At 37.1% G+C, this 23,544-nt stretch overlaps 1 protein-coding gene across 2 annotated transcripts in view; it reads right to left on the bottom strand.

The window, feature by feature from the left end:
* LOC110453997 (ras GTPase-activating-like protein IQGAP1) overlaps window positions 1-23,544 on the bottom strand; it is a 146,696-nt gene that overhangs the window by 19,251 nt on the left and 103,901 nt on the right. The window contains exons 24-36 of one of the 2 annotated variants that reach the window (XM_021503278.1): window positions 23,275-23,346; window positions 22,398-22,467; window positions 20,725-20,811; window positions 20,010-20,131; window positions 19,398-19,696; window positions 17,817-17,822; window positions 13,910-13,984; window positions 12,207-12,356; window positions 10,882-11,022; window positions 7,876-7,960; window positions 6,753-6,917; window positions 3,932-3,999; window positions 1,966-2,098 (exon numbers count right to left, since the gene is read on the bottom strand). In XM_021503278.1, coding sequence (XP_021358953.1) covers window positions 1,966-2,098; window positions 3,932-3,999; window positions 6,753-6,917; window positions 7,876-7,960; window positions 10,882-11,022; window positions 12,207-12,356; window positions 13,910-13,984; window positions 17,817-17,822; window positions 19,398-19,696; window positions 20,010-20,131; window positions 20,725-20,811; window positions 22,398-22,467; window positions 23,275-23,346 — 1,473 coding nt within the window. The remainder of the gene's footprint in view (window positions 1-1,965; window positions 2,099-3,931; window positions 4,000-6,752; window positions 6,918-7,875; window positions 7,961-10,881; window positions 11,023-12,206; window positions 12,357-13,909; window positions 13,985-17,816; window positions 17,823-19,397; window positions 19,697-20,009; window positions 20,132-20,724; window positions 20,812-22,397; window positions 22,468-23,274; window positions 23,347-23,544) is intronic. The other variant, XM_021503279.1, reaches the window with a different exon arrangement.

Below are 23,544 nucleotides of genomic sequence, written 5' to 3'. Positions count from 1 at the left end.
AGTTTCTATTTATAGTAACAGTGACCTTGACCTTTGGACCTGAAAATCAATCCCAAGCAAGCACTGCATGAAGTTTGAGTTTGATCGGCCCAAGCAAACTCAAGTTATCGCACGAAAACAGATTTTCTATTTATAGTAAGTGACCTTGACCTTTGACCTTCGGACCTGAAAAGCAATCCCAAGCAAGCACTTTTGGTAAGGAAGCACTGCATGAAGTTTGAGTTTGATCGGCCCAAGGAAACTCAAGTTATCGCACGAAAACCTCTGCTCGGCCGACGCCGACAAAGCAATACCTGTGTCACCAGCTTTTCGCAGGCAACACAAAAACCATCTTATTCAATATCTAACATACAGATTTAAGACTAAAAAGTATTTGAAACTAGCACCTGTGATTCTAAACAAGGAAAATGAAGAATTTTTTAGCACACAGACTCCTTTGTGCCCCACCCTACAGCCCTTGGGTGTAGGGCTGGCTCAAAATTTTCAAAGTATCAAACTGTCAACTCAGGGTTATAATTCCAATCAAGTTATTAACATGTAATATTCAAAGTATCATTTGCCATTATAAACCATGATACATTTTGCCTTGCCCCCCCCCCCCCCCCCTTCCCCAGAAGGTAAACGTTAGACTCTAGGGTCATAAACCTTAAGACCCTTCCATCTATGAAGAGTGTTTGATTCTACCATATCTGGGTCTTTGAAAAGACAATTTTTGAAATTTCAGTCAATTCAACCCTGCCCCGGGGGGTCAGTCAGGGCTGATATGTGCATACCATCAAACTGCTAACTAATACTGATAATGCTAACCTAAATTGAATTACTTCCAATGGAAATTAAACAAATGTTGGTCCAAAATGTGATTTCCCTATATGAACTTTAGTAAAGTTTACCCCCTCCCAAGGGGGAAACGTGAGACCCCAGGGTCAAGAAATTTACAATTTTGATAGAGCACCTTAAGACCGTTCCAATCTATGAAGCGTGTATGATTCTACCATATCTGGTTCTTGAGAAGAAGATTTTTGAAATTTCCTTCAATTCAACCCTTTTTGGCCCCACCCATCAGCCTCGGGGGGTCAGTCAGGGCTGATATGTGCATACCATCAAACTGCTAACTAATACTGATAATGCTAACCTAAATTGAATTACTTCCAATGGAAATTAAACAAATGTTGGTCCAAAATGTGATTTCCCTATATGAACTTTAGTAAAGTTTACCCCCTCCCCAGGGGGAAATGTGAGACCCCAGGGACATGAAATTTACAATTTTGGTAGAGCACCTTAAGACCGTTCCATCTATGAAGCGTGTATGATTCTACCATATCTGGTTCTTGAGAAGAAGATTTTTGAAATTTCCTTCAATTCAACCCTTTTTGGCCCCACCCATCAGCCTCGGGGGGTCAGTCAGGGCTGATATGTGCATACCATCAAACTGCTAACTAATACTGATAATGCTAACCTAAATTGAATTACTTCCAATGGAAATTAAACAAATGTTGGTCAAAAATGTGATGTTCCTATATGAACTTTAGTAAAGTTTACCCCCTCCCCAGGGGGAAACGTGAGACCCCAGGGTCAAGAAATTCACAATTTTGGAGATGCACCTAAAGACCCTTCCATCTATGAAGAGTATTTGATTTTACCATATCTGGGTCTTGAGAAGAAGATTTTTGAAATTTTAGTCAATTTGACCCTTTTTGGCCCCACCCTTCATGAGCCCCCTGGGGGCCAGGGACCAAACCGGCTTCTCTTTTTGTTGACCTTTGGCCATGGAAGGTTTCTGCAAAATTTCATTGAAATTGGTTTAAGGGTTTTGGAGAAGAAGTAGAAAATGTAAATTGTTTACGGACGTACGCCTGACAAAAGGTGATCGTAAAAGGTCCCTTGAGACTTTGTCTCAGGTGACCTAAAAACTAAATAACTGAATACAAATGAATGGTCTGAGAACATTGTCCCGATTACACTTACTTGATGTGTGTCACAGATCTCGGACACAGAGATATAAATGACTGGTTTGGTGATGGTTACGATGTCTGAATACTGGTCTACATTAAACTTTGGCTCCAATTCCTCCACATCACACGCCATCATACAGTAATGTCTGTCAAAACCAGAAAATATATTTAATAGGTTATGATAGCCATTTACACTGTTTACTTTCTCCCTCTGCCTCCAAAAGGGTGGGGCAAGTGGCACCTCCTTCATTTATATGCAAACATGAGTAAATATCCCATTGTCCAAAGGATGCTTCATATTAAACAAGAGGCCTAGAGGGCCTGTATCGCTCACCTGGATACAGTGCAGGACATTCGGCTGGCCCGATATATTTTTTTTGGGCGAGTACAATTTTTTTTCCACAGGCCCAAAATGAATATTGGTAGCCCAAATATTTCACTAAGATTATTTTCAGTGTTGAGCAATTAAAAAATGCCAATAAAACAAATCAAATAGATGTTTTTTATTCTTCAATTAAACCCTCCCGACAAAACAAAATTAAAAGACATTTGTAAATGTAATATTTTCAGCTAAGGGAAGCTAACTACTCAAATTAAATTATGAAAAATAAAAATGTGTTCGTCTTGGGGCAACGCCATGACACGATTGGGATGAAAAGTATGTTATTTTTTATACTTTAAAGAAATGGGTATTCCGGAGTTGGGTTGGTTAATTTATGGGAGTAAACTACAATTTTGATAATAATAATGTACTCGCTAAAGATTTATTTTTGGGCCAGTAACATCCATCTTTTGACAATTTCTAGTCGCCCAATCAAGGTTTTGGTCGCCTTTGGTGACCAGGCGACCCGCTGTGTCCAGCAATGTGGATATCTAAGGCCAAATTTAATTACTTGGTTCTCAGGCCTGCGCGCATTTAATTTTAGGGCACCGCATTGACGATTTTATCGTGAAAGTAATAAAAACAAGAGGCCCATGGGCCTTAACGGTCACCTGATATATTTATACAGAGTTGATTTTGTTTTTAACATGAACTCAAGTTATCGAACGAAAACAGATTTTTCTATTTATAACAACAATGACCTTGACCTTTGACCTTCGGAAAAATCGTCGAATCAAAATTCTTATAGGGGCACACAACTTCATATCATGATTATAAAGTATACCAAGTTTCAAAGAGATCCGTTGAAAAATGTAGGAGGAGATTGCCGGACAAAAATCAAATACTGAAATGAACAAAGGGCAATAGCTTTTGGAAAAATTGTCGAATCAAAATTCTTTTAAGGGAGACACAACTTCAAATCCTGATTATAATGTATATCAAGTTTCAAAGAGATCGGTCGAAAATATGTAGGAGGAGATTGCCGGACAAACAATGTTTACGCCGGACGGACGGACAGACAACGCCATACCATAATACTAACGTCAAATTTGAAGGTCGTATAAAAACGGTCGTTCCCAGATAAACCCCGTTCTGCTAAAGTATCTGTGTGTGTTGGGCGACAAAAAAATGTTTCAAAGTTATGACCCAAGGGTTAAGTCTCCATGTGTAGGGCAGACCCTGGGGCCATCCTGGAAACATATGTGCGCTCATCTATTTATACTCAGCAATTGTATATTTGGTTAAAGGGTGGGGATCTCAACTGTTTCCAAGATGTGATTCAGAAACTAGGTCCCTAGGGTTGTGGTCAGACCCCAGGATCAATTCAAATATCATTACTGCATTCGCCTCTTTATACCCAGCATTTGTATTTATAGTTCTTGGGTGGGGATCTCAACCGTTTCAAAGTTATGACCCAGGGGTTAAGTCTGAAAGGGTGGGGCAGACCCTGGGTTCAATTCTAATATCATGACTTTATTTGTCTTTTTATGCCCAACAACTGTATATACATCATTAGTATTTCTCGTATAAATATACATGGACTTCTTTCTATACAGATAAACATGTCTCTGTAAACAAAGTAACAAACGTAACTTACTTGAATTTTTCATGAGCCTCTCGAATATAGCTGTTCATGCTGGAGAGGTAGGCACTCTCGCCACCAAACTGGAACAAACAAACTTCGGTTCTGACATTTTCACTCTTTCAAAATAGATTTTCAAAATGGCAGCCACGACAACCATCTTGAATGACTTCACAGACTCATTACGTTTCATTTAAATCTCTTCAGCAGAACTGGAGATTAAGTCCAAAATAGATTTTTATGATAGATATTGAACTGATCCACAAATAAGAACACTTACTTTGTCAGAATCATATTCTTAACATTCTTATAATTTTTATTATAATCCCTTCAGCAGGAACAGTAAGTTACATTTCAAAATGGCAGCTATCTTGGATATCCTATCAACCTGACAGATGACATTACGAATGGTTAGGACTGTTCTAATAAGGTTTAAATCCCTTCAGTAGTATAGGTGTTAAGGACTGTTCTGATAAGGTTTAAATCCCTTCAGTAGTATAGGTGTTAAGGACTGTTCTGATCTGGTTTTATTTAAATCCCTTCAGTAGTATAGGTGTTTAGGACTGTTCTGATCAGGTTTAAATCCCTTCAGTAGTATAGGTGTTTAGGACTGTTCTGATAAGGTTTCATTTAAATCCCTCCAGTAGTATAGGTGTTTAGGACTGTTCTGATCCGGTTTTATTTAAATCCCTTCAGTAGTATAGGTGTTTAGGTGTTTAGGACTGTTCTGATCAGGTTTTATTTAAATCCCTTCAGTAGTATAGGTGTTTAGGTGTTTAGGACTGTTCTGATTAGGTTTTATTTAAATCCCTTCAGTAGTATAGTTGTTTAGGACTGTTCTGATCAGGTTTTATTTAAATTCCTTCAGTAGTATAGGTGTTTAGGACTGTTCTGATAAGGTTTCATTTAAATCCCTCCAGTAGTATAGGTGTCTAGGACTGTTCTGATCCGGTTTTATTTAAATCCCTTCAGTAGCATAGGTGTTTAGGTGTTTAGGACTGTTCTGATTAGGTTTTATTTAAATCCCTTCAGTAGTATAGTTGTTTAGGACTGTTCTGATAAGGTTTTATTTAAATCCTTTCAGTAGTATAGGTGTTTGAGTTAAAAATGTAAAATGTTAATGGATAACACACAAAGATGGATGGTAACAGATCTCCGCGAGTCTTTGGTTCAGGTGACTTAAAAAGTAGCAATAAAGGATTTCCATGGACACATGCAATGCACGTAGAGAATTAGGGAATCTTGGGTTGTATCCTACTGGTGATGGGCCATCAGTTTAAAACCATAATCATTAATAGGTTAGTAATATGAAAGTAGTAAACCAATGGATGATTGACTGCATAATGGGTTTATAATGTTAGGGGACTGAATACCCAAATACAGTGAGAACACTACTATAACCTCAGTATATATAGTTGTTCACTATACATCTGGTTTCATTCTTTAATGAATGGATTTCAAGCAACTTTATGCAGTAAATCATATGGTAACAAGAGGACCAGAGGGCCTATATCGCTCACCTGAATATGTTAAAAATAATTGGTATTAAGTAAACATATAGCACTCCATGGCAGGTGCTGTAAGTACATACGAATTTCAGAAAGATCCATTCAGTACTTGAGATATAGCGAGAACAAACTTCAAACAGAGGCTGCCCCTATGCCCCTAGGGGGGGGGGTGTCATACCCACCAATTATACAAAATTGAGACCCCTTGGCCCAAGGATGCTCCAGACTCAATAAGGATAAAATCCTTTAATCCTGATGGTCGAAGAAGGATTTTAAAGGTTTTACCACTTTTTCTCCTATTGGGCCCCTTCCTTTTACCCCCTGGGAGACGACACCCAGTGCTTATACAAAATTGAGCCCCCTTGGTCCAAGGATGCTCCAGACTAAATTAGGATAAAATCCCTTAATCCCTATGGTAGAAGAAGGATTATAAAGGTTTTACCTCTATTTCCCCTATTGGGCCCCACCCCTAAGGTCCCAGGGGGGCCACACCCAATGTTTATAGAAAATTGATTCCCCTTTACCCAAGGATGCTCCACACCAAATATGGACCAAATCTTTTCATTCCTACAGAAAAAGAAGGATATTAAAGAATTTGCTATATTTCTCCTATTGGGCCCCACCCCTAAGCCCCCAGGGGGCCAGACCCACGGTTTATACAAAATTGGTTCCCTTTCACCCAAGGATGCTTCAGACCAAATATGGAACAAATCATTTCAATCCTACAGAAGAAGAAGGATTTTAAAGAGTTTACTATATTACCTGTATTGGGCCCCGCCCCTCAGCCCGAAGGGGGGCCAGACCCACCATTTATACAAAATTGAGTCCCCTTGGCCCAAGGATGCTCCAGACTAAATTAGGATAAAATCCCTTAATCCCTACGGTAAAAGAAGGATTTTAAATGTTTTACCTCTATTTCCCCTATTGGGCCCCGCCCTTCTGCCCCCACAGGGGGGGGGGCACACCCACCGTTTATACAAAATGGAATCCCCTTGGCCTAAGGATGCTCCAGACCAAATTTAGTCAAAATCTATTCCGCCCTTCAGGACTAGTAGCGTTATAAAGGAAAAGTTGACGGCTGGACGGCCGACAGATGCTGCGGTATGGCATAAGCTCACCATGGTCCTATGGACCAGGTGAGCTAAAAATCATAAGAATAAATTACTTACAATACATACTATACATTCTGATTCTATACGTTTGGCACTTTGATCTAAATAATGAACGGATTATATTGATTATGGAATTTGTAATTGATAACTGGAATCGGGAAGGACATCATATCGACTTTTGATCATTATTGATCAGTAGCCATCACTACAGCATACCCCTTTGTTTGCAGCTGCAAATTGTAAAATTTTGGCCACAGATCCAAGGTTACGCCGCTGGTCATTGGTCAGTTGTTTGTCAGCGCCAACGTTGATAATGTCAAAGGCATCCGGAGCAACAATGGCTGAGTTAATATATCTGTAGTACAGCAGGTTTCCTACGATCTAAAACCAAGATTATAATGTTATACGTGCTGGAAACAACATCAGTAATGTTAATCACAAATTTCTGACTTATTTTAATTATAAACTTTAAAAAATATTATTTGGTATCCAAAATGATCATCTATATACTACTTTATACCACCTATCGGTAGCATGATAAATTCATTATCATCGGTTGTGAGTATGAGAGGTAGTTGAGAAGAACTTGAGAAGAACTTGAGAACGGATTTACCCATTCCCCAGGACTTGAGAACGGATTTTATGAAAAAAGAACGTCTGCTCACGCCAGATGATGTCCAAAACCGGAAATAGTATACACACAAAAGTGATCCGCGTGAGAAAATAGTCCGTCATAAACATATCAATACAAAGTAACGGAAAGTTTTGTGAGAATATCAACACCATTTCAGGTGTATATGTGCATATGGAAAAGCTAAAAGCGATCGGATTGTTTTAGAAATATTTGTTCTACGTAATTTTAAGGTTCATTATATTCCTTGCGCAAAACTTCTACTTTTTTACGTTTGTAACTGGCGATCGTTGACCATTGAGCTTAGAAGTAATTAGGAAAACATGGTGTTTAGTTGATTTTTTTGAATGGAGAAATATATAAGGTAGAAGTATATAGATGATACACAGTTTATCATACAGTATTCAGTGTTTATCGTTCGAACAATTTTCTCATCGCTCGTACGTAGATTAAATCTCAAGTCCACCTGCAGTGGCCTCTTAAATTTTATCCATATGCTCGCGATGAGAAAATTGTTATCACGGCAAACACTGAAAATACAGTGTGATAATCTATAATTATCAATTCCAGTAAAAGAACAATTGTGCATAATAAATCAATACATGTATCTGTAGAATTCTGAAGTATTAAAGTTCTGCTACAGATTTCCAGTCAGCTGTAAGTTTATATTATCCCTCTCCACCATTTTACCACTGTGTCTTTCCTTACCTTTAACACATCTTTTTCTGGTGCCTCTGGGAACTTGGTCATGAGTGCTTCCCTCAGAACCTTAGCCATGTAGCGCATGCCATACCTGTAATAAGGGGTTATATATCACACCTGTAATTAGGGGTTATATATCACACCTGTAATTAGGGGTTATATATCATACCTGTAATTAAGGGTTATATATATCACATCTATAATTAGGTGTTATATATTACCCCTGTAATTAGGGTTTACATATCATACCTGTAATAAGGAGGTTATATATCATACCTGTTATTAGGGGTTATATATCACACCTGTAATTAGGGGTTATATATCATACCTGTAATTAGGCGTTATATATCACACCTGTAATTAGGGCTTATATATATCACATCTGTAATTAGGTGTAATATATATCACATCTGTAATTAGGTGTTATAAATTACCCCTGTAATTAGAGTTAACGTATCATACCTGTAATTAGGGGTTATATATCATATCTGTAATTAGGGTTTACATATCACACCTGTAATTAGGAGTTATATATCACGCCTGTAATTAGGGTTTACATATCATACCTATAATTAAGTGTTATATATCATACCTGTAATTAGGGGTTACATATCACACCTGCAATTAGGGGTTATATATCACACCTATAATTAGGGGCTATGTACCTTACCTGAAACTAGGGGTTACATATCACCCCTATAATTAGGGGTTTCATATCACACCTGTAATTAGGTGTTACATATTACTCCTGTAATAAGGGTTAACCTATCATACCTGTAATTAGGGGTTATATATCATACCTGTAATTAAGTGCTATATATCATACCTATAATTAGGGGCTATATACCATACCTGTTATTAGGAGTTATATATCACACCTATAATTAGGGGCTATATACCATACCTGTTATTAGGGGTTATATATCACACCTATAATTAGGTGCTATATACATACCTTTATTACCCCTTTGAGAAAAATCTAGGAATCTGATTGGTTAAAAACTACAGTGTACCAAACCGCATTCGTAAATCTCAAGGGGTATACGAAAATCTCAGGGGGTATACGGTCATGTCACGTGATTCTCAGCAGTAATACGGTGGAATCACATGCTTTTACAAGGGGTATACGGGTCACGTGTCTTCGTATCTTGCGGCCGGGCAATGGGAGACAACTCGCATTCGTTGTCTGCTTCCGGCGATGTTTAAAAAATGACAAAACGTTTCGCTTCGCATACTGATGAGGAAATACTCGCCAAAATGGCTAATTATGTGCCACAAAACACACAAAAGTCGAACAGACGAGCGGCAAACATGCTGAGGACGTATTTAAAAGAAAAGAATCAGGAAGAACAGTTCGAGGAATTTGATACAACGAAACTAAATGAGGTAGATCTACTGTGTCATTTTGATCTTGACAACAGAAAAGTTGACGGGGAACTGTACAAAACCAATATAAAAGACTCAAAGGGGTAATAAATTCGTTACACGGATTTTTGGCAGGGTATACGGGATGGTATGACCCTACAGGATTTTGTATTTCCTTCGGCCGAATAGTATTTAGGTGTTACATATCACTCCTGTAATTAGTGTAACATATCACCCCTGTAATTAGGGGTTATATATCATACCTGTAATTAGGGGTTATATATCACACCTGTAACAGGAATACTGACAGGTCAGCAAGTGCCCCGCTGTATGCCAGACAGTGTATCTCCCGTATTCGCACCAAGCAAAATCAAAAGTTACATTTACTGTTCAGAAAGGACCATTTACAGTACATTTTTGACAGAATATGCCCTGTTCTATTTTGACAGTATAGGCCCTGTCCTATTTTGACAGTATATGCCCTGTTCTATTTGACAGTATAGGCCCTGTTCTATTTCGACAGTATATGCCCTGTTCTATTTTGACAGTATATTTATGCCCTGATCTATTTTGACAGTTTAGGCCCTGCTCTATTTTGACAGTATAGGCCTTGTTCTATTTTGACAGTATATGCCCTGTTCTATTTGACAGTATAGGCCCTGTTCTATTTTGACAATATAGGCCCTGTTCTATTTTGACAGTATATGCACTGTTCTATTTTGACAGTATATGCCCTGTTCTATTTTGTCAGTATAGGCCCTGTTCTATTTTGACAGAATAGGCACTGTTCTATTTTGACAGTATAGGCCCTGTTTTATTTTGACAGTATAGGCCCTGTTCTATTTTGACAATATATGCCCTGTTCTATTTTGACAGTATAGGCCCTGTCCTATTTTGACAGTATATGCCCTGTTCTATTTTGACAGTATATTTATGCCCTGTTCTATTTTGACAGTTTAGGCCCTGCTCTATTTTGACAGTATAGGCCCTGTTCTATTTTGACAGTATATGCCCTGTTCTATTTTGACAGTATATGCCCTGTTCTATTTTGACAGTATAGGCCCTGTTCTATTTTGACAGTATATGCCCTGTTCTATTTTGACAGTATATATATGCCCTGTTCTATTTTGAAGTAATGGCAACGTTGACCTTCAAAACTGTTTAAAGCCCTATTGAACATATACCATCTTGGCCTTCTGTAAGGGCCTTATCTGATGTATTTTTGACAGTATATTCCCAATTCAATTTTAAGTAACAGTGACCTTGACCTTAGAAACTTTTCAAACCCCTCCAGCACATCTTCTCATCACAGTGTATCGCCATGTGAAATTTCAGAAATTTTCAGAAATTTTGGCCATCTGGATCATGACATAATCTCCGGAAACAAAAGTGCTGATGGACAGACAGACGGACGGACCAACACTGTGATTACTATAGGGCACCCATATTTTGTGGGACCCTAATTAGGGGTTCCATATCACACCTGTAATAAGGTGGCAAGGAACTTGAGACAAAGAAGATTGTCAAGAGACTTTCAGGTGTCAGTGAACAACTGGTGACTTTTGGGACTTTTTTTAAGGTAGGGAGGAACTTCAGACAGCATTTGTGTAGTGACGGTATGATATTGATGAAGACCTTCAGACTTACGGGATTTTGTCCAGCGACTGTAGGATAGTGGTGAGAAACTTGTCAGTAACTTGCTGTAACTTGGTTTTCGACTGCTGGATCAGTTTCTGTACCTCATCGTGTGACAAAGCTTGTTCTATGGAGACATCATACGGTAACACGCTGAAAAATTCAAAGAATATGGTAAGGCAACACGCTGAAAAATTCAAAGAATATGGTAAGGCAACACCCTGAAAAATTCAAAGAATATGGTAAGGCAACATGCTGAATAACTTCCAAGATCAATTTACATATACAAACAAGTTTGATGTTCTGGTAGTCATCAGTGTTTTTTAACTGGCGTCGAAGTATCTACCTTTAGAGCATGTGATAATTTCGGAAGGGCTGCACATACAAATGAAGTTATGTTTAGGTCCGAGTAGTGCACAGCAGTATCATGTGTGGTGGTATGTATTTAAGTTTAGTTCCCAGTAGTGCACAGCAGTAGTATGTGTGGTGGTTACAGAGATAATATAATTGTAAAGACAGTCAGATATAGGTGATTCTTTTAAGCTTTTTTTTTTTATATACAAATGTTGAATGTGAAATATAATCAGGTAATGAGAATTATGAAAGTATGTTGATACTTTACCTGGATTAAGTTGAGACTCTGTCAGGTTGATCCCTTACCTGGCTGTTCTCTTACCTGGTTTATAAGTTTGAGACTCTGTCTGGTTGAACCCTTACCTGGCTTTACCAGTTTGAGACTCTGTCTGGTTTATCCCTTACCTGGCTTTACCAGTTTGAGACTCTGTCTGGTTTATCCCTTACCTGGCTTTACCAGTTTGAGACTCTGTCTGGTTGATCCCTTATCTGGTTTTACCAGTTTGAGACTCTGTCTGGTTTATCCCTTACCTGGCTTTACCAGTTTGAGACTCTGTCTGGTTTATCCCTTACCTGGCTTTACCAGTTTTAGACTCTGTCTGGTTTATCCCTTACCTGGCTTTACCAGTTTGAGACTTTGTCTGGTTGAACCCTTACCTGGCTGTTCTCTTACCCGACTTTTCCCGTTTGAGACTCAGTCTGGTTGATTCCTTACCTGGCTTTACCAGTTTGAGACTCTGTCTGGTTGATCCCTTACCTGACTTTTCCCATTTGAGACTCTGTCAGGTTGAACCCTAACCTGACTATAAAAGTTTGAGACTCTGTCAGGTTGAACCCTAACCTGACTATAAAAGTTTGAGACTCTGTCAGGTTGAACCCTTACCTGGCTTTTCCCATTTGAGACTCAGTCTGGTTGAACCCTTACCTGGCTGTTATCTTACCTGACTTTTCCTGTTTGAGACTCTGTCTGGCTGTTCCCTTACCTGGCTTTACCAGTTTGGGACTCAGTCTGGTTGATCCATGACTTGTACACATCCGTGGGGTTAGTATTGATGTGTAGATTTTTGTCCTCGATGACCTCTGTAACTAGTGGATTTAACATTTCTCTCAAAGAATTCTGACCTCGCTGATTCCTATAAACAAAGATTGTTTTTTTGTTGTTATTTTAAAGCATTATAATTATTTCATATTTTTCTTTTCATCATGTTGGCAACTTTCTGAAGGTGTCTATCTGATACTTTTCTTCATTTCATCTTATTTAACGTACAAACAAAAGTTAATTACCTTTGGAAAGTGATAACCAACAATTGTCTCTAAATAAAGATAAAACAATTATCCTGTTAAGGGGTATGACACATGTTCATACTAGCCAACTAGCAAACCAGGGTTTTAATGCTGACAAACTCAAGGACAACCAGTTGTACCAAACTCTAGACCTCACACACAACCTGGTCTGTCAAACTCTAGACCTCACAGAAAACCAGGTCTGACAAACTATAGACCTCACATACAACCTGGTCTGTCTAACCCTAGACCTCACACACAACCTGGTCTATCTAACCCTAGACCTCACACACAACCTGGTCTGTCAAACTCTAGACCTCACACACAACCAGGTCTGACAAACTATAGACCTAACTGACAACCAGGTCTGTCAAACTATAGACCTCACAAACAACCAGGTCTGACAAACTCTAGACCTAACACACAACCAGGTCTGACAAACTCTAGACCTCAAACACACAATCAGGTCTGACAAACTATAGACCTAACTGACAACCAGGTCTGTCAAACTATAGACCTCACACACAACCAGGTCTGTCAAACTGTAGACCTCGCACACAACCAGGTCTGTCAAACTCTAGACCTAACACACAACCAGGTCTGACAAACTCTAGACCTCAAACACAACCTGGTCTGACAAACTATAGACCTAGCTGACAACCAGGTCTGTCAAACTATAGACCTCACACACAACCAGGTCTGTCAAACTGTAGACCTCGCACACAACCAGGTCTGTCAAACTTTAGACCTCACACACAACCTGGTCTGTCAAATTTTAAACCTCGCACACAACCAGGTCTGTCAAATTTTAAACCTCGCACAAAATCAGGTCTGACAAACTGTAGACCTCGCACACAACCAGGTCTGTCAAACTGTAGACCTCAGACACACAATCAGGTCTGTCAAACTTTAAACCTCGCACACAACCTGGTCTGTCAAATTTTAAACCTCGCACACAACCAGGTCTGACAAACTATAGACCTCAGACACACAATCAGGTCTATCAAACTTTAAACCTCGCACACAACCAGGTCTGACAAACTTTAGACCTCACACACAACCTGGTCTGTCAAATTTTAAACCTCGCACACAACCAGGTCTGTCAAACCGTAGACCTCAGACACACAATCAGGTCTGTTAAACTTTAAACCTCGCACACAACCTTGTTTGTCAAATTTTAAACCTCGCACACAACCAGGTCTGACAAACTATAGACCTCAGACACACAATCAGGTCTGTCAAACTTTAAACCTCGCACACAACCTGGTCTGACAAACTATAGACCTCAGACAAATAGGTCTGAAAAGGTGTAGACCTCACTGATTACTGGGGCCGTCAAACTTTACAGACCTCACATACACGACATACAATAAATTGCTAGGACCACCCTCCTATACCTTACCTGTTGAATCCTACAATCATTTTCACTACAAGTGGATTTCCTGTCACAAAGTCAGACATCTTGTCTACCTTTAGTCTGTAAAGAAAAACAATCATAGAAACTGACCATTCTCTACCTAGTTCAATCAGACAGTACTGAGTTCTACCTAGTTCAATCAGACAGTACTGAGTTCTACCTAGTTCAATCAGACAGTACTGAGTTCTACATAGTTCAATCAGACAGTACTGAGTTCTACATAGTTCAATCAGACAGTACTGAGTTCTACATAGTTCAATCAGACAGTACTGAGCAGTAATACAAAAATATCAAGTTTGTACATCACATAAAACAAGTATGGTCATCTGATAGTTTTAATATCTATGATGGAGAAAAAAAAATAAGAAATTGTTCGACTATCCAATAAAGCATTTTCATCCTCCACACTTTGAAATAAAAGTTAAATATTATTAAAGCTTGTAAAAAATATCACAAAATTTCAATAAAGGTTGAGAACAAATGACATAGTTCTGTATTTTAAGGTAAAATCTAGCCCAGCTACAACCCAGTGCTACACTCCCGAGTAACAGCCTCTACCAAGGTTAATGGGACCATTGGCCTAGTAGCCTCCTTACAGTTAGCTACTTCTCCTTGTAATATTAATTTGTCTACTGTCTTGTCATCCTCCCTCATGTAAACACTCTAAAGCCATTTCTCACTGACCCTTGAACAGACGTTCAAAAGCCATTCCTCGATTCCTTAGTCCTAGAAAAACTCCAGACACTTGACATTATCACATCAAAACTGTAACTAGTTCTCGCCTTACAACCAGTAACAAAATTCATAGTTTATCTTTAGACAAGTTGTATGCCATTTTAAAGTTGTAGAGGAAGTATTTTTAATCAAATTTGCCAGTGTTTTCTTACCTGGTGACAAGTAAAATGAGGTCAGGCTTGAGAGATTCTGTTAAATAATTATTGAGTAATCACTACAAAGCCATGGGCCCAGAGTTCATGAAAGATTTCAGACAGAAACCCAAAATTTGAAATGTTCAATACCAAGTTTCATTTTATATCAAAATGGGAATGTATGCACATGGTCATTAAGTAAATATTTACAGTTTCACCTAATTTTAATTGATTTCAAATAAAAAGATAATTTGAAATTCGGACTTGCACACAAGACTCTTTGATGATCCTGAGGTTATAGACATGTCAAGGTCTTGAATGGTGTTATTCCAAGTAAAGTGTTCACAGTATACGTGGTATAACTGTATAATCTATCCTTGACAATATCATATTACAATGTCACATCTCGAGCACTACTTCTCCAAAGCTCATCAACGAATTTGACCGATGATTAGAATTTTGTGTCTTTGCTATGGCTCAGGACATAGGAAGTTGGGTGGAACAAAGACAAAGGTAAGAAGTAAGGCTGACCTCAGTAAAAAGAAAAAAAAAAAAAAAAAGTGAGCAGGAGTTCATAAAAATATAAACTCAATACTACCATACTCTAGTGTAAAAATAAACTCAATACTAGCATACTCTAGTGTAAATATAAACTCAATACTACCATCCTCTAGTGTAAAAATAAACTCAATACTACCATTCTCTAGTGTAAATAAACTCAATACTACCATTCTCTAGTGTAAATAAACTCAATACTACAATACTCTAGTGTAAAAATAAACTCAATACTACCATTCTCTAGTGTAAATAAACTCAATCCTACCATACTCTAGTGTAAATATAAACCCAATACTACCATACTCTAGTGTAAATAAACTCAATACTACCATATTCTAGTGTAAGTATAAGCTCAATACTACAATACTCTAGTGTAAAAATAAACTCAATACTACCATTCTCTAGTGTAAATAAACTCAATCCTACCATACTCTAGTGTAAATAAACTCAATACTCCCATACTCTAGTGTAAGTATAAGCTCAATACTACCATCCTCTAGTGTAAAAATAAACTCAATACTAGCATACTCTAGTGTAAATATAAACTCAAGACTACCATACTCTAGTGTAAATATAAACCCAATACTACCATACTCTAGTGTAAATAAACTTAATACTACCATACTCTAGTGTAAGTATAAGCTCAATACTACCATCCTCTAGTGTAAAAATAAACTCAATACTACCATTCTCTAGTGTAAATAAACTCAATACTACCATATTCTAGTGTAAGTATAAGCTCAATACTACAATACTCTAGTGTAAAAATAAACTCAATACTACCATTCTCTAGTGTAAATAAACTCAATACTACCATATTCTAGTGTAAGTATAAGCTCAATACTACCATCCTCTAGTGTAAAAATAAACTCAATACTACCATTCTCTAGTGTAAATAAACTCAATCCTACCATACTCTAGTGTAAATAAACTCAATACTACCATACTCTAGTGTAAGTATAAGCTCAATACTACCATACTCTAGTGTAAATATAAACTCAATACTACCATACTCTAGTGTAAATATAAACTCAATACTACCATACTCTAGTGTAAATATAAAAGTGTTTAGTAGTTGATGACATATTTGTACACAAGCTATTTACTATGGATGGCCTGACAGATGGGTGCATTGACAAAGTGATCACGATCATTATATAGTTCTCACTAGCTAGGGAGGTATAAAATTAGTAAATAAGTCGAGGAAAAAGCCGCGCAATTACCAAACTGACCACACATAAAGGGGAGGGGGATATGGCAACAAGACAGGAAAACCACACAGGAGAAAATAATATGATAAAAGATAAAACGAAAATACAACATAAACAACTATATGCATTTTAGGACTGCCACACCAAGTATAGCATTAGAACCCGCGGATATATTTCAGATGAAACAAAGCAAAATAAGTTTTAGATAAAGTATAAATAGGTAGGTTTGTAAATAACATGCATCATATTGACTTTCCCTGGTTAAAAATATCAACCAACCAGAAGGTAGTTACTAGCGGTTACCATGGAAGCGGAAACGATGGCTCTGGTCAGCCTAAACCAGGGATAAATATAACCTAGCAAATACTGAAATATTTGCTGTACATTCAGATTTCTTGTAAATAAATTAGGAGGTTGTATGATAATCTTGGTATATATGATTAAAATGAATTGATTTTCTTTTGTAGTTTCTTTTTTATTCAAAAGCATGTGATATCTAAAGCTGTGCGGTTGTTTTAGGGCTCTGCCAATGTGCCAACGTTTTCTGTCCCGTACATTATCTATGGGATATGTTTGTGCTGTGATGAAAACTCCTTGTGATGCTGTGCTAAATTTCTTGCAATTACAAAAATAAGCATTGAGAATATTCACGGGTCAAGTTTACAGGATTAGGTGTGTTGTGTCTCACCGATATACAAAACACTGTCAGACAGAACTATCAGAAATGTAAATTTTGTTGGATTTTAAAATATGTACAAAAATGTCTGTTTCCAGGACTCCACATAGCATGTTACTGATGGGCATGCACACTAAACTCTTCGTGCTTGCTGAGAGAGAAAGTAGAAGTTAGATACTGCCATCCCTAGCTGGAGCCAACACATTGAACATTTCAGTGTTTCGTCCCACAGCATTACAAAGACTCTTTATCAGAATCTCCAATTTTTCATTAATTTATATTAAAGATTAACAGAACTTTATATGATACCTTTAGAGCTCAAAATACAGGTAGACTTTGAAAACTATTTTATCATGTACAAAATACTTTATATCAGAAAAAAACACCTGCATACTGTTGTTATTTTTGAACATCAACATTTTTTTTTTTAATTTACTTTTTTAACATATTTTCTTCAATATAAATAATTGTGTGCCAGGCAGCAGCTAGTTAATACAAGTGCTAGGATGTCCGATATACTTGTTTATAACAAAAACAAAACTCATGCTACTTTGGAATATTCATCCATAAATACTTACATTCGTCTGCAAGTTCAGAAAGGTTAAGATATCGAGATTACTTTGAGAGAAATTGATAATATAAACTATGGCGGTGTATTATCATAATGCATTCAAGGATGTATGCCACCTTATACATTATAGCAGAAATTTGTGGTAGAGTTATCTCCCTTATTTCACATTGATATAGTTATCTCCCTTATTTCACATTAATATAGTTATCTCCCTTATTTCACATCAAAGTTACCCAAATGTTAGCATTGAAGAATTTGTTTGTTCTTTTCAATACATCATCAATCAATTGTACAAAATCCAAATAAAATCACATAAGATCTTCTGGAAGGGAGATAATTTCAGTAAGGTAGCATAGATCCTTAACATTCCAAGGCGTAAATCAGGTATTGGTAACATTATGATACAGCATAACATACTTATATACATGGCTACAACTGATCATATCAATCTACACATATTCTGATGACAGCTTACACAATATATTCTGATGACATCCTACACAACACATTTACATGACAACCTATTTTAAAGAAAATCTACACAACACATTTCGTTAACAACCTACAAAACTTATTTTGAAGACACCCTACTCAACACATTTTGATGACATCAAACAAACCATGCTTTAAATAGAATATATTTTAATGACAACCTAAACAACATGCTTTGATGAGAATTTACACAACAATTATTTTAATGGCCTCCAATGCAACATATCAACCTACACAACACAGTTTGATGACAAATTACATAACATATTTTTATGATAACCTACACATTATTTCATGACAAACTACACATGTTTTAGTGGGACTGACTTTGAATGTCTTTAAAAATCAGATGTCTTTTTTTACTGTTAAAATTAAGTTCTACTTATTGATATACTACTACAGGAAAATATAGTTTTACAATGAACATTATGTGACTATAGTAACTGTAAACATACACTATATCTGTGTAACTATGGTAACTGTAAACATACACTATATCTGTGTAACTATGGTAACTTAACTCATACACTTTCTGTAACTACAGTGACTGTACCTATTCATTAAATCTATGTAACTATGGTAACTCTAAACAAAACAATTTATGTAACTAGGGTAGCTATAGACTTACACTACATCAATGTAACTGTAGCACACTGTACATGTATCTATGTAACTATGGTAACTGTTTACATACATTAATGTAACTATAGTAAAGGAGGCATACTCTATATATCTATGTAACTATGGAAACTGATTACATACATTAATGTAACTATGGTAAGGGAGACATACTCTATATATCTATGTAACTATGGTAACTGATTACATACATTAATGTAACTATGGTAAGGGAGACATACTCTATATATCTATGTAACTATGGTAACTGATTACATACATTAATGCAACTATGGTAAGGGAGACATACCCTAAATCTATTTAACTATGGTAACTGATTACATACATTAATGTAACTATATTTAGGGAGGCATAACCTATATTGATTGAAATATAGTAAAGGAGGCATACCCTATATCTTTGTAACTATTGTAACTGTTGACATACACTGATGTAACTATGGTTACTGTAGACTTACGCTATCTCTTCCTCCAGAGCTTTCCTGAACAGTTTCAGCAGCAGGTATTCCTCCCTCTGGTTAGAGCCATAGTTAAACAGCGAGTAAATCACAGACTCCATGAACTTGGTTGTGCGGCTCTGGGGCATCTCAAAGATGAGCTTTGCAAGGTAAGTTGGATTTGTTTGCAGTAGATAGAAGAGGTACTGGTAGGCCTCGAGTCGGTCGTGACAATCTTTACTGAGGCCTTTTAGACCTTTAGGGACACTCTGGCTCATCTCCTTGTGTTTTGTCAGCTTTTTGTCGTGGGTAACTACATCCTGAGTGAGACAACCAAAGAACAATAGACAATCAACAGGTCATGCTTAACGTGAGATATCAACTCTATCACAATAAGATAACTTTACAGAAGATATTCAATAGCTCTATATACTCGATTAGCACAGCTAGCAATTATTATTGGCACAAAATGCATTGTGACAATTTCATTTCCAGAGATACTTTGATCCTTTCCTGTAGGGACATGATGCTGCTTCCACCTAGAAGTTACTTCTGTAGTAGGATCCTCTTTTGATGATAAGTCCTCATCTGTAGGGAAATAGGGAAATCCAGGTTTTGATGAGAAGTCCTTACCTGTAGGGTAATCCTGTTTTTGATGAGAAGTCCGATTTTGATATCCATGGTATCCAAGTCGTGCTCTAGCTTTTGAGTTGACCGGATCTCTGTCACCACCTGCTGTCTCAGCTTCTGAAGCTCTACAAGATTACGAGAGGTTCACGGGGCTTTACATATTTAGAATATTTCTGGACAAAATGTCAGACACAACCAAATTTTCTTTCCAGTCAAATTTTATATGCCTTCCTCTAAATACTGTTAAGGATATATGCTACCTGACACATTATACCCATGACCTAAGCTATCTCCGCTAAAATGCTTTAATTTGCACTATCTGATTTACCTGAGTAATATCAATGTATGTATTGTTATGCACCTTTTCAAAGCATGTCATCAATTCTTGTGTACCTTACTAAGTGTGTCAACAATTCTTGTGTACCTTATTAAGTGTGTCATCAATTCTTCTGTACCTTTCACATCTGTCATCAATAACATGTCTACATTTCTATTGATAACAAATATCCTACACACTATTATGTGTGTGAATAGGATATTAATGCCACTGAAAATTTGCACATATCATTAATCACTTCCATTTCCCAAATTTATGAATTCAAATATCTGTTTATTGTAAATAGGCTGAATTCATAATTTCCAAACCATTTCTTATATATGTCACTTGTAAAATGAAATTTGTGAAAATATTGACAATAACATCCTGGAGATAATTTACCTATTTCTTCAGAGTAGTCCACATCACTGGTGTCCAGCAGATGGACAAACTTCTGAACGACACTGAGCGGAGGGTTTTCTTCATGCACTGAAAGATCACATTTTATTTCAGTATAAATTCTTTTGCCTGAAATATCAGTCATTGAGATGACTAAATCTTATACAATAGAAATAAACACAATCTCTTAGACAGGTCTGAATATTTTATCTAAATCACATTGCAATTAAAATCCTATCTTTGGTATTCTTAGTACACATCTATGACCAAGTATTAAACAAAGCGTACACCTTTGAGTGCATATACGCTTCACTGGTCATTTGTCTGATGATGGTGACAGTGTACATACCCTTCACTGGTCATTTGTCTGATTATTGTGACAGTGTACTTACAATTTTTTGGTCATTTGTCTGATGATGGTGCCAGTGTACATACACTTCACTGGGCCTTTGTCTGATGATGCTGACAGTGTCCATACACTTCACTGGTCATTTGTATGATGATGGTGACAGTGTACATAAACTTCACTGGTCATTTGTCTGACGATGGTGACAGTGTACATACACTTCGCTGGTCATTTGTCTGATGATTGTGACTGTGTACATACGCTTCACTGGTCTTTTGTCTGATGATGGTGACAGAGTACATACACTTCACTGGTCATATGTCTGATGATGGTGACAGTGGACATACACTTCACTGGTCATTTGTATGATGATGGTGACAGTGTACATACACTTCACTGGTCATTTGTCTGATAATGGTGACAGAGTACATACACTTCACTGGTCATTTGTCTGATGATGGTGACAGTGTACAAACACTTTACTGGTCATTTGTCTGATGATGGTGACGGTGTACATACACTTCACTGGTCATTTGTCTGATGATGGTGACAGTGTTCATGCACTTCACTGGTCATTTGTCTGATGATGGTGACAGTGTACAAACACTTTACTGGTCATTTGTCTGATGATGGTGACAGTGTCCATACACTTCACTGGTCGTCATTTGTCTGATGATGGTGACAGTGTACATACGCTTCACTGGTCATTTGTCTGATGATTGTGACAGTGTACATACGCTTCACTGGTCATTTGTCTGATGATTGTGACAGTGTACATACGCTTCACTGGTCATTTGTCTGATGATTGTGACAGTGTACATACGCTTCACTGGTCATTTGTCTGATGATTGTGACAGTGTACATACGCTTCACTGGTCATTTGTCTGATGTTGGTGACAGTGTACATACACTTCACTGGTCATTGGTCTGATGATGGTGACAGTGTACATACGCTTCACTGGTCATTTGTTTGATGATGGTGACAATGTACATACGCTCCACTGGTCATTTGTCTGATGATGGTGACAGTGTACATACACTTCAATGGTTGTCATTTGTCTGATGATGGTGACAGTGTACAAAACGTACAAGTTATCGAAACGTCACATAGAAAAGCTTATTGGTTGCAATTGTGTAAACACCTAATGCCCTGTCAACTGTTATAAGGGCATAACAATATAGCTAACACCTATTGCCCTGTCAAGTGTTATTAGGGCATAACAATAAAGCTAACACCTGTAGACAGGTATGTAGATGATAATCCCATTACATTGTACACTAACTCTTTTCCAGTTGACCAATCTTGACCTTTAATCAAATGTACACTTACTCAACGCCTTGTAGTCATGCTTGGCTTTGTTTGAACGCACAAACGCCTGAATTTTTATAACCTCAGCTTCCTGTAAAATAACATTTAGATCAATTTTTTAAAATGTGTTTGTCACTTGAAGTTAAATCTCTCTCAATAAATTCTTTTTCTGCATAGCTTTCTGTTTTCTAATAACATGTTAAAATATTTCTCACAACAAAGACATCTCCACAGCAATGATTTGTATCCCATAATATATACAAATCGAGTTCTGTAGTGATGGAATTGTGGTACAAACATAATCTTAAACAAGAGGCCCAATGGGCCTGCATCGCTTACCTGGTATTAATCTAACATTTATCTTAAAAGTGGACTAAAAAACAGCTACAGGCAGAAGATCAGTGTTTGATTCATAAGACCCTATTAAAAGATTTCAACATATGACGCCTGTGACCTTGAATGTCGAGCAAGGACATTAGGTTGAAAGTGGGTCAAGGTCATTCATTTAAACAAACTAAGTAACCCTTCATCCCAGCATGCTACAGGCCAAATATCATCAGCCTGGAGCTCTTGGTTATGCCGCACCATGCCATAAGCTCACTTGGCCCTTTGGGCCAGGTAAGCTAAAAAGAATTGATTCTCTAAATATTGCTTTGTTGTTCAAAAAAAATAAATATGTTGCAATCTTTTAATGAAACATTTCAGAGTAAATAATTCAGCCAAAATATTTGTCACCGATTGTGTTTGAGATTTGAACATAGGTTTTTTAAATTTAGTTTCATTTTTTTTTTTTTATATATTTCTTCTATCAATGGTATCCAGAAAGAGAAACACAAGTTAATCTGTAAGTAAACTCTCCTTAAATTTGTTGGTATTTTTTACACTGAAATCTACTTACATGATCTTTAAAGAATTTCACTCGATTGCGGTATTTGGCTGCCTGTCTCCACATACGAATAACAGATTGTAGCTGGAATCACAAAACAGTCCTTGTTAAGGTAATGAACTCATCCTAGTATAAATCTTATTTCCTATACCTATATACATACACCTATACACATACATCTATATACATACACCTATAAACACACACCTATATACATACACCTATACACACACATCTATATACATACACCTATACACACACATCTATATACATACACCTATA

The sequence above is a fragment of the Mizuhopecten yessoensis genome, unplaced genomic scaffold (assembly GCF_002113885.1).
Source record: "Mizuhopecten yessoensis strain PY_sf001 unplaced genomic scaffold, ASM211388v2 scaffold7597, whole genome shotgun sequence".
In the NCBI taxonomy this organism is placed as follows: domain Eukaryota; kingdom Metazoa; phylum Mollusca; class Bivalvia; order Pectinida; family Pectinidae; genus Mizuhopecten; species Mizuhopecten yessoensis.
Note: the sequence above shows the minus strand (reverse complement) of the source record. Positions and strands in the feature narration are given on the sequence as shown.